Here is a 12,234-nt window from a genome sequence, read left to right as displayed (position 1 = left end):
GATGATTTAATTTTAATGTCATTATCAGTTATTTTACAGCATATTTAGATGAACTTTAAAGACAGCTTATGACACTTTCATATAAACATAAAACATCAAAGCTTATAAATGGATTTTATATGGACCGCGTCTTCTGTCTTAAATTGCATTACTTATGGCCCGCCAGCACAGTCAAACAGAAAAAAAAAAAAAAAAATCATACTAATTCAAGATGCAATTCCCTTTTTTACCAGATGGTGGCAGCAACAATGTAAGTACGCATTCATGAGAAGCGGCAAAACCGTGAACGAGACATACTCATACTCAGTTATGACGTGATAAAAGCAACACTGGCTGTACGAACAACGATTAACGTGGCGTATTGTACTAAAACAATGATCTAAAAATTTGGGTGGTGGAGAGAACTTACGCCCGGTAATAATTTAGAGAAACTCAGAATTCCCGTGTCATTCTTTTAGTACATAAAGCCCCGTTAAGCTTTATTTCTAAAAAGTTCAGTTAGAAGTTCAAATAGCTTGTTCTGTATGTTCTGATTTGTTCACCTGAATGCTCAAATTGGGTTGTTGTTCGCTGTGTGAAAATAAAATAATTAAATAATTAAGTATTTTTATGCATATTTTATTGTTTAAAATAAAGTGGCCTCTGGGCACTTTCACATTATCAAATCTGGCCCTCCTAGAAAAAAGTTTGGACACCACTGAGTAACGACAAAGGAGAAAAATATAACCACTCACGGCGACATTAATTAAGCATATAGCAATTAATATAACTGTAGGAAACTCAAGTTGCAGCTACAGTAGTACCTTGTAACTCGACGTCTCCTCAACATTTCCATTTATTTTTTAAAAATGCATTTATTAATTTAAAATTAACAACGAACATACTCCAACCAGGCATAACATTAAGACCACTGATAGGTGAAATGAATAACACTGATAATCTCTTCATCACGGCACCTGTTAGTGGGTGGGATATATACACCGATCAGCCATAACATTAAAACCACCTCCTTGTTTCTACACTCACTATTTTATCAGCTCTACTTACCATATAAAAGCACTTTGTAGTTCTACAATTACTGACTGTAGTCCATCTGTTTCTTTACATGCTTTGTTAGCCCCCTTTCATGCTGTTCTTCAATGGTCAGGACCCCCACAGGACCACTACAGAGCTGGTATTATTTAGGTGGTGGATCATTCTCAGCACTGCAGTGACACTGACATGGTGGTGGTGTGTTAGTGTGTGTTGTGCTGGTATGAGTGGATCAGACACAGCAGGGTCCACTCTATTAGACACTCCTATCTAGTTGGTCCACCTTGTAGATCATCATCTATTGCTGCTGTTTGAGTTGGTCATCTTCTAGACCTTCATCAGTGGTCACAGGACGCTGCTCATGGAGCACTGTTGGCTGGATTTTTTTGGTTGGTGGACTATTCTCAGTCCAGCAGTGACAGTGAGGTGTTTAAAAACTCCAGCAGCACTGCTGTGTCTGATCCACTCATACCAGCACAACACAAACTAACACACCACCACCATGTCAGTGTCACTGCAGTGCTGAGAATGATCTACCACCCAAATAATACCTGCTCTGTGGTGGTCCTGTGGGGGTGCTGACCATTGAAGAAAGCAGGGTGAAAGCAGGTTATAAAAGTATGCAGAGAAACAGATGGACAACAGTCAGTAATTGTAGAACTACAAAGTGCTTTTTTTTTCGTTGTGGAAAGTGAAAGCGTTTGGAAACCACAGCAACTGAGCTACAAATGCCAGACCAAAGTTATAAAGCAGGGTCACCAAGTGCTCAGGAACATCAGCACAAAACAGTGTCCCTGTGTCCATGCTATAGGTTTCCACAGCCTAGCAGCTGTATGCAAGACTTACATCACTAAGCACAACACCAAGCAGTCCAAACTTGTTCTATGGCGTGACAATTCCCGCTTTTCTATCTGGGCAGTCAGTTGGACGGAAATCTTAAGACTTTTTTGGACAACTGTACGCTTCCAACTTTGTGAGCACAGTTTGGAAAAGGTCCCTTCTCTGTTATAGCATGTCTGTGCGCTAGTGCGCCAAGAAAGGTCCATAAAGGCATGGTTGGGTGAGTTTGGAGCTGACTAACCCATCAAACACTGTTGAGATGAACTCAAACAGAAACTGCGAGCCAAGCCCAGTGAATGATGTTAAAAAAGCTCTTCTAAATGAATGGGCAAGAATTCCCACAAACACACTCCAAAATCTTGTAGAAAGTCTTCCCTGAAGAGTGGAAGCTGTTGTAGCTGCAAAGAACCAACTCCAAATTAATGCCTATTGATTTATAATGGCATGTCATAAAAGCCATTGTAGGTGTAATGTCTAAGTGTCCCAATACTTTTGCCATGTAGCTAGTAGTGTAGTTGACAGTAGCTCCCCTACATTTTTGGAGTCATAGTCATAGCCTAACGATTAAGGTACTGAACTAGTAATCGAAAGGTCGCTGGTTCAAGCCCCACCCCTGCCAGATTGCCACTGTTGGGCCCCTGAGCAAGGCCTTTAACCCTCAATTGCTTAGACAATATACTGTTACAGTACTGTAGGTTGTTCTATATAAAAGCATCTGCTAAATGCTGAAAATGTCAATGTCAATCCTCAAAATAGCCACAAGTAATGACTTAATGAAATGAAGATGGTCTTTTCTTTTACCACAATAATTGATCCTCAAGGCAGTCTATTCAGAAAGACAAAATGTCAGGGGGTAGAGCCAGTACCTTCACCAAAATACACTGATCAGCCATAACATTAAAACCACCTCCTTGTTTCTACACTCGCTGTCCATTTTATCAGCTCCACTTACCATATAGAATCACTTTGTAGTTCTACAATTACTGACTGTAGTCCATCTGTTTCTCTACATGCTTTGTTAGCCCCCTTTCACCGTGTTCTTCAATGGTCAGGACTCTCCCAGGACCACTACAGAGCAGGTATTATTTAGGTGGTGGGTCATTCTCAGCACTGCAGTGACACTGACATGGAGGTGGTGTGTTGGTGTGTGTTGTGTATGAGTGGATCAGACACAGCAATGCTGCTGGAGTTTTTAAATACTGTGTCCACTCACTGTCCGCTCTATTAGACAATCCTACCTAGTTGGTCCACCTTGTAGATGTGAAGTCAGAGACGATCGCTCATCTAGTGCTGCTGTTGGAGTTGGTCATCTTCTAGACCTTCATCAGTGGTCACAGGACGCTGCCCACGGGGCGCTGTTGGCTGGATATATTTTTGGTTGGTGGACTATTCTCAGTCCAGCAGTGCTGCTGTGTCTTATCCACTCATACCAGCACAACACACACTAACACACCACCACCATGTCATTGTCACGGCAGTGCTGAGAATGATCCACCACCTAATACCTGCTCTGAGGTGGTCCTGGGAGAGTCTTGACCATAGAAGAACAGCATGAAAGGGGGCTAACAAAGCATGCAGAGAAACAGATGGACTACAGTCAGTAATTGTAGAACTACAAAGTGCTCCTATATGGTAAGTGGAACTGATAAAATGGACAGTGAGTGTAGAAACAAGGAGGTGGTTTTAATGTTATGGCAGTCCTGTTCATTACAACCCTACTGTTTTGAACTTACCCTTTCAACGAAACATTCTGCTATAGCTGACGCATGATGGCTGCGCTCCAAATCCTCCAAAAGATCACTGAAAAAGAGTAAAAGTTTACATCAGATTGAATCTTTAAACATCTGCTCCTTGCTTCCATATTTGTACCAACAGCTCTAGTAGAAACGAGGTACAAGTAAATAAATGCTTGAAAATGTGCACTTTCCTAAGTTGTTTTTATTTTTGAACAAGTTATTCTCCTTCTGTACAAACATCTGGGACTGGTGTTTTAAAAGGATGCTCCTGGCGACGGCAAACCCCAAAAACACTGACTCCATTTGCACATAGTATTCAGTTGTTTCTCCACTAGTTCAACCCCACTACGGTTTAACTGCAAACAGATGGAACAGATCTTATTTTGGCTGGTGAACCACCTCATTCCATTTTCCCCCAGATCTCCTCAGAAGACTTTGCAGACCCTGAACCCTTATTTCTAAGTGTTCTGGTTACAAACCTCTGGAACAGAATGCTAAATAAGTCAGAATATGTTTGTACACCAACCAGCCACAACATTAAAACCACCTCCTTGTTTCTACACTCACTGTCTATTTTATCAGCTCCACTTACCATATAGAAGCACTTTGTAGTTCTACAATTACTGACTGTAGTCCATCTGTTTCTCTACATACTTTTTAGCCTGCTTTCACCCTGTTCTTCAATGGTCAGGACTCTCCCAGGACCACTACAGAGCAGGTATTATTTGGGTGGTGGATCATTCTCAGCACTGCAGTGACACTGACATGTTGTGTTGTGCTGGTATGAGTATTTAAACACCTCACTGTCACTGCTGGACTGAGAATAGTCCACCAACCAAAAAATATCCAGCCAACAGCGCCCCGTGACCACAGATGAAGGTCTAGAAGATGACCAACTCAAACAGCAGAAATAAATGAGCGATCGTCTCTGACTTTACATATACAAGGTGGACCAACTAGGTAGGAGTGTCTAATAAAGTGGACACGGTATTTAAAAACTCCAGCAGCGCTGCTGTGTCTGATCCACTCATACCAGCACAACACACACTGACACACCACCACCATGTCAGTGTCACTGCAGTGCTGACAATGATCCACCACCTAAATAATACCTGCTCTGTGGTGGTCCTGACCATAGAAGAACAGGGTGAAAGCAGGCTAAAAATGTATGTAGAGAAACAGTCAGTAATTGTAGAACTACAAAGTGCTTCTATATGGTAAGTGGAGCTGATAAAATGGACAGTCAGTGTAGAAACAAGGAGGTGGTTTTAATGTTATTGCTGATCAGTGTATATTGTACTCTTTTACCACAGACACGGCCTCATAACACAAGAGACGTACCGCTTTTTTTTTTTCTTGAGGCACAAATTTGTATTCACTTTCTCATCATTTTATGAAATTTTTTTCTTTCTGCTTCGATTTTCTCTTCTTGTACATTTTGGGATTATTTGTAAATGTTTCTCAACATCTGACTGTGATGTGGAAACACTGCCGTCACTTTGCGGGTCACAAAATCGGCATGCATTGTGGGAGATGCAGTTTATGCACAATTTTACAATTTATTTCAAGAAAATCTGCGTCTTTAAAGCTCTCGCGGGCCACTTAAAATGACGTGGGGGGCCGAATTTGGCCCACAGGCCTCGAGTTTGACTGTAACGCTGGGCTAGACAAGACAAGAAGGGGACGGACACACACGCAGAGATGTTGACTCAAAGGTTTTTAATTATAACAAAAGACATGACAGGATTACACAAGATGGGTTAGAAGAAAACAAGAGAAACAAACTACCTATGCTAAATGCTAACTAAGCTAAACACACAATGCTAATCTAATCTAAAGGCTAAACACTAAGCTAAACAAGAACTAGACAGGAATAGATTGAGCTAAACAGAGGTAAACAGGGCTAAACAGAGGTAAACAGAGGTAAACAGGGCTAAACAGGCTAAAGCTAATAAACAAAGACAAAGGCTAATGCAAACAGAGGCTAAAGGCCTAAAGGCTAAAAAGACAGACACAAGCAAATCTAATCCAAAAGCAAATCTAATCCAAAAGCAAATCTAATCCAAAAGCAAATCTAATCCAAAAGCAAATCTAATCCAAAAGCAAATCTAATCCAAAAGCAAATCGTAACCCAACCGAAACGAAACAAAACAAAACATGATAGAGTCACAGGCAAACTAGTCTCCAAAGACTGTTTCCCAGCTCCCCTTTTAAATACCCTCAGATGAGGGGCAGCTGGGGCTAATTAGCAGAGGGGACCAATCAGGGGCGTTGGCTCAGGACTGAGAGTGAGAGAGGGGCGTGGCACCTCTACACTGTAGCACAGAGGGCTGAATCCGTGACATTGACACGTCATAGACAAATAATTTATTAATTTTTAAATTACAGTGAACAAAAGCACTTTCACATACTAAATAATTCAATGACAGAAGAAATTGTTTGCATTAATTTTGGGGAGTATCAGTAAAAGGACAGCAGAGTTATAAAGGGATTTGGGGCCAACTTTTGTAACAAAAAACATGACGGTAAGGCAGATATTGAATAAAACAAACCACTTTTCTTACTGTGCTGAGAAGAGCTCAACAATGACTCCTCTAATCACATCAGGGTTTTTTTTCAGTTCATTATCCATCTTTAAACCATCATCAAGAAAACTTTAAGCTAGTAGACCAGTCTATCTCAGGGGGACGTTCTGTAATAGTCCAAAGAAAACATGGTTGTGTTCTGTGGGATCTCTGTTCCCACCTCATTGCTGCAGAGAGTAAAAGTTCAGTTGGAAACTCTTCAGCTGTTAGCATCCTTCCCCACACATCTGGAGACGGAGCTCGTTTTGCGGCCGACTCTTGTGGTAAGTAGACTTTAATTTGGCTAATACGAAAGTGGAGGGAATTTCAAGCCTGCTCTCTGTTTCAAAACAATCTAAGGGACAAGGGGTTATTACTCAACATGCTGTGAAGCTCAATCACACTGTGAACTACACAAATCTGGCATAACATTATGACCACCTTCCTAGTATTGTGTTTGGTCCTCCTGACCCGTTGAGGCCTGGACTCCACTAGAACCCTGAAGGTGTGCTGTGGTATCTGGCACCAAGATGTCAGCAGCAGATCCTTTAACTCCTGTAAGTTGTGAGGTGGGGCCTCCATGGATCGGACTTGTTTGTCCAGCACATCCCACAGATGCTCGATTGGACTGAGATCTGGGGAATTTGGAGGCCAAGTCAACACCTCAAATTCATTGTTGTGCTTTTCAAACCATTCCTGAAACATTTTTGCTTTGTGGCAGGGCGCATTATCCTGCTGAAAGAGGCCACAGCCATCAGGGAATGTCGTTTCCATGAAAGGATGTACATGGTCTGCAACAATGCTTAGGTAGGTGGTACGAGTCAAAGTAACATCCACATGGATGGCAGGATCCAAGGTTTCCCAGCAGAACATCGCCCAAAGCATCACACTGCCTCCGCCGGCTTACCTTCTTCCCATAGTGCATCCTGGTGCCATGTGTTCCCCAGGAAAGCGACGCATGATTCATCAGACCAGGCCACCCTCTTCCATTGCTCCGTGGTCCAGTTCCGATTCTCACGTGCCCATTGTTGGCGCTTTCGGCGATGGACACGGGTCAGCCTGGGGTATGCAACAAACTGTGATGCACTGTGTATTCTGACACCTTTCTATCAGAACCAGCATTAACTTCTTCAGCAATTTGACCACACGGACCAGCCTTCGCTCCCCACGTGCATCAAAGAGCCTTGGCCACCCATGACCCTGTCACAGGTTTACCACTGTTCCTTCTTTGGACCACTTTTGATAGATATTGACCAATGCAGACCGGGAACACCCCACAAGAGCTGCAGTTTTAGAGATGCTCAGACCCAGTCGTCTAGCCATCACAATTTGGCCCTTGTCAAACTCGCTCAGATGCTTACGCTCGTCCATTTTTCCTGCTTCTAACACATCAACTTTGAGGATAAAATGTCAACTTGTTGCCTAATATATCCCACCCACTAACACTTACTGGAAGAAAGGTTAACTCCTCCATGTAACTTCTACATTCTACAAAAGTGAAAGTTAAGATCAGGAAAGGGATCTGCAAGTGGTCTTCAATCCAAGTCTAACGCCCTTGAGCAAGGCCCTTCCTTAACCCTCAATTGCTCAGACTGTATACTGTCACACTACTGTAAACTGCTTTGGATAACAGTGTCTGCTATATCGTCTTCACTCCTTTCAAAGAAATGCCCCAGCTTCATCTGGTTTTCCTCGCTTCCTTTATTTGTGCTTAAATTTGTAGTACAGGAAAATATAGAGGCTACTTTTACTGTGTTCAGACATTTTTATAAAGCTGCCAACTCTTAAGCTGCAGTCCAAACTGGACTCTGTGAGTCTGTGAGGGATGATCACACATCTGCTCCATTTCTTTGTTTGGAGTAAGAATTCCTCTTAAATGACCTAAATGTACACCACCTATTCCCTTCAAAATCGAATTAAAGCAGAACTCCTCTTAAAGCCTCTGCTAAATCTCCTGTCTGTCTTTAGATAGATGCTGCATATCCTAGATACTGTAGAATACACCCCATTCCAAAAATAGACATAAAACAGAGTTTTTAAACACCTCACTGTCACGGCTGGACTGAGAATAGTCCACCAACCAAAAGTATCCAGCCAACAGCGCCCCGTGGGCAGCGTCCTGTGTCCACTGATGAAGGTCTAGAAGATGACCAACTCAAACAGCAGCAATAGATGAGCGATCGTCTCTGACTTTACATCTACAAGGTGGACCAACTAGGTAGGAGTGTCTAATAGAGTGGACAGTGAGTGGACACGGTATTTAAAAACTCCAGCAGCGCTTCCCCAGGTAAGAAACGCACACGCACCTGGCCATCCACGTGATGTAAAAGAAAATGTGATTCATCAGACCCGGCCTCCTTCTTCCATTGCTCCGTGGTCCAGTTCCGATGCTCACGTGCCCATTGTTGGCACTTTAGGTGGTGGACAGGGCTCAGCATGGGCACCCTGACTGGTCTGTTGCTATGCAGCCCCATACACAACAAACTGTGATGCACTGTGTATTCTGAACCAGCATTAACTTCTTCAGCAATTTGAGCTACAGTAGCTCGTCTGTTGGATCCGACCACACAGACCAGCCTTCGCTCCCACGTGCATCAATGAGCCTTGGCCGCCCATGACCCTGTCGCCGGTTTACCACTTTTGATAGATACTGATCACTGCAGAGCGGGAACATCCCACAAGAGCTGCAGTTTTGGAGATGCTCTGACCCCATCGTCTAGCCATCACAATTTAGCCTTTGTCAAACTCGCTCAAATTCTTAAGCTTGGCCATTTTATTCTGCTTCTAACACATCAACTTTGAGGATAAAATGTTCACTTGTTGCCTAATATATCCCACCTACTAACAGGTGCTGTGATGAAGAGATAATCAGTGTTATTCACTTCACCTGTCAATTTACATGCCTGTACACAACAGAATGTGAATCAACAATTTTAACAGATCGCTCTGACTCTGCTTAATCATATAATGCTACCACATGGCTCAGCAACAGATCATGAGCCAGATAAAAGGACTTAAAGGATAAAGGTCAGACAGGGGCCAAGATCTCACTTGGTTGAGGAATCTGCCTGGGTGGTTCCACAAAATGCTTTATTCTGGCCCTGGGAATATACTTTCCACTATTCACACACCTCTGTTAGGACTCCTTCTGCAGTCACAGACAATGCACAATATCTAAAAAGCGTACTGACTGTGGATGATTAATTCACTACAGACTTAAGGAACAGTCCATTTAAACCAGGATGTACAATTTAAACAAGTCTTATAAATTGTTTAATTCACGTGTTTTAGCCACAGAAATTGCTAACAGATGTAATAACTCAGTTATATAAAGGAAAATATATGCTTCCAACTTCGCAGCAATAGTTTAGAAAAGGCCGTTTTCTCTTCCAGCATGACTGTGCCCTTGTGCCCCGTGTACAAAGCAGGGTTTATAAAGACATAAAGAGAACCCTGACTTCTGCCCTACTGAACAGCAATGGAATTAATCATGGCTTTCTTGTATATATACTGTATATATATATATATACAGTATATATATACTGTATATCCAATTGCCCGATCGCATCACGCTTCCTCTCCACCAATGCTGATCCCCTGATTGCTCTGACTGGGGAGGATGAAGCAAACCCCCTCCGACACGTGGGCAGCAGCTGTATGCATCCTGTCACCTAAACTTTCACGAGTGCAATGTGGATCAGCACTGTGTACAGAGAGACCCACCCTGACAGCACTCTTTTTCCTGTTTCTGTGCAGGCGCCACCAATCAGCCAGCAGAGATCATAACTGTGTCGTAATTGCATTAGTTATGAGAGAGACCCTATCCAGCTTAATATCCCACCACTATCTGAACAACAGGCCAATCATTGTTCAGCAAGAAGCACGGCCCAACAAGAAGCACGGCCCAACAAGAAGCATGGCCCAACAAGGAGCATGGCCTAACAAGGGCAAACAAGGGCAAACAGGGGCAAACAAACCAAATCAAAGTCAAATTCAAAATAAAATAAGCAATGAACTAACCAACATCACAAAGGCAAACCAAACCAACATGACAGTGTCAGATAGTCTCCAAAGAATGATTGGAAACTGCCTCCTTAAATGCCCCAAGCTCATCATCTCAGACGAGGTGCAGCTGGGCACAATCAGCTGGGGACCAATCACATCACGATGAGAGGTGTTAGCTTGACACTGAAGACAAAGAGGTGAGTTCCAGGTTCCAGGAGCACATAGAGGCTGGAATCATGACACATAAATACTGAGCAATAATGAACCCTCTTGGTAGGGGGTAAACTTTTTAAAACCTGCTTCTTCTTCTTCTTATTATTATTATTATCATTATTCCTATTAGAACTGGAGTGAAAGCTCTAAAGAACAACCTTCTCATTGCTCATCGCAACCCATCTGCACCTTGTACTGACTCCATACCACAGGTTCAGCCTCATCCTCAGCCTTCCCCACCTGAACCTGACCATGACAAAGAATCATCAATTACCTCACCACAGAGTACAGGTGGAGACATAGGATACAGGTGTCACAGAGCAACTACAATTCCCACCACTGGGGAACATGACTCAGATTACCTTCATCATCTGCCAAAGACATCACAGTCATCCCATTCATCCTCCACCCTCTTTCTCTCAACATCAATTTGTCTTCTGCTGCTGGGGGATCCCTGATTGCAGTTGTGGGTATATTGCTACTCACGCCTCCTCCGACCCACACGTAGCCCTTAGAAGAACCCTTTTTACCACTCTATCTGCCAAATAGGGTCCTTACACAGCGCCTGAAGACTCCACCCACATAGTCCGGTCATCCCGCCCTAGCAGAAACGTGTCTGCTGCAGGCATTGCCAATTATGCCCTCTAGATGGCACCCAGCAGCTTTACATCTAACTTAAATTAATAAATACTGTTGCCGCACAGCGAGAAGGTCCTGAATTCGATCCCCAGGCGGGGCGGTCCGAGTCCTTTCTGCGAGTCCTCCCACAGTCCAAAAACATGCAGTCAGGTTAACTGGGAGACACTGAATTGCCCTACAGGTGAATGGGTGTGTTTATGTGTGTCTGCCCTGCGATGGAATGGCGCCCCATTCAGGGTGTTACTGTGTGCCTTGCGCCCATTGAAACGCTGGGATAGGCTCCAGCACCCCTGGAAGCACCCCACGACCCTAATTGGATAAGCGGTTAAGAAAGTGAGTGAGTGAGCGAGATGTCCATGTCTTGTTGTCTCATAGTGGGTAGAGATTTGGGCTATCAACTGAAAGGTTGAGAGTTTGTATCAGAGCTCTGCCATGCAGCCACTGTTGGTTCCTTGGGCAAGCCCCCTAACCCTCTCTGCTACAGGGGCGCCGTATGATGGCTGACCCTTCGCTCTGACCCCAGCTTCCAAACAAGCTGGGATACATGAAGAAAGAATTTTGTTGTACTGTACGTCTGTATATGTATATATGACAAATAAAGGCATTGTACATTTTGGATCAATCGCACTTACAGTTCTATTCGCCAACATGTTAGGGTCAAGCTGGATACACTCGCACACACAGTTTTAGGTAAACTAGAAAAATAGCAGTCCCTTCAAAATAAAAACAATGTTATTGTATTGCATGTATAATGTACAATTATTTACGTCTTATTTCTAATTACCACTGACCTCACGTGGGCCGGTCAGAGACACCCAGCGGGCTGGATGTGGCCCAGAGGCCGTACAATGGTTAAGAGCCTCTGCTATAGGAAAAATGGTATGGACAACTGTTTAGATAATATAAAATAAGCTGTTTTTTAATTCTCTTGTTGATTAGAAATAGAAGAAATTGAGCGCGTCCATCGTATGAGGTTAACCAGTCTAATCTGTTATCTGTGTCAGGACAACCTCAGGCTGCCCCATTGGCTCCTATGATCTCAAAGCTACGTATCTCTACTAAATATCAGATCTCCGGCCAACAAATCATTGTTTGTTCATGACATTATAATATCCTCCTGTTTACATTTTGTGTTTTTTAATGAGGTGTGGTTAGCAGAAGGTAGCAGTGCTACTGTTTTCAACAAGACAGCACCAGTACACTTC

General features: G+C 43.2%; 1 protein-coding gene across 1 annotated transcript in view; it reads right to left on the bottom strand.

Moving 5' to 3' along the window:
- plekhg2 (pleckstrin homology domain containing, family G (with RhoGef domain) member 2) overlaps positions 1-12,234 on the bottom strand; it is a 31,803-nt gene that overhangs the window by 4,736 nt on the left and 14,833 nt on the right. The window contains exon 3 of the mRNA XM_063016485.1: positions 3,606-3,672. Within this exon, the coding sequence (XP_062872555.1) occupies positions 3,606-3,672 (67 nt within the window). The remainder of the gene's footprint in view (positions 1-3,605; positions 3,673-12,234) is intronic.

The sequence above is a fragment of the Trichomycterus rosablanca genome, chromosome 20 (assembly GCF_030014385.1).
Source record: "Trichomycterus rosablanca isolate fTriRos1 chromosome 20, fTriRos1.hap1, whole genome shotgun sequence".
NCBI lineage: Eukaryota > Metazoa > Chordata > Actinopteri > Siluriformes > Trichomycteridae > Trichomycterus > Trichomycterus rosablanca.
This window is presented reverse-complemented; position numbering and strand designations above follow the sequence as displayed.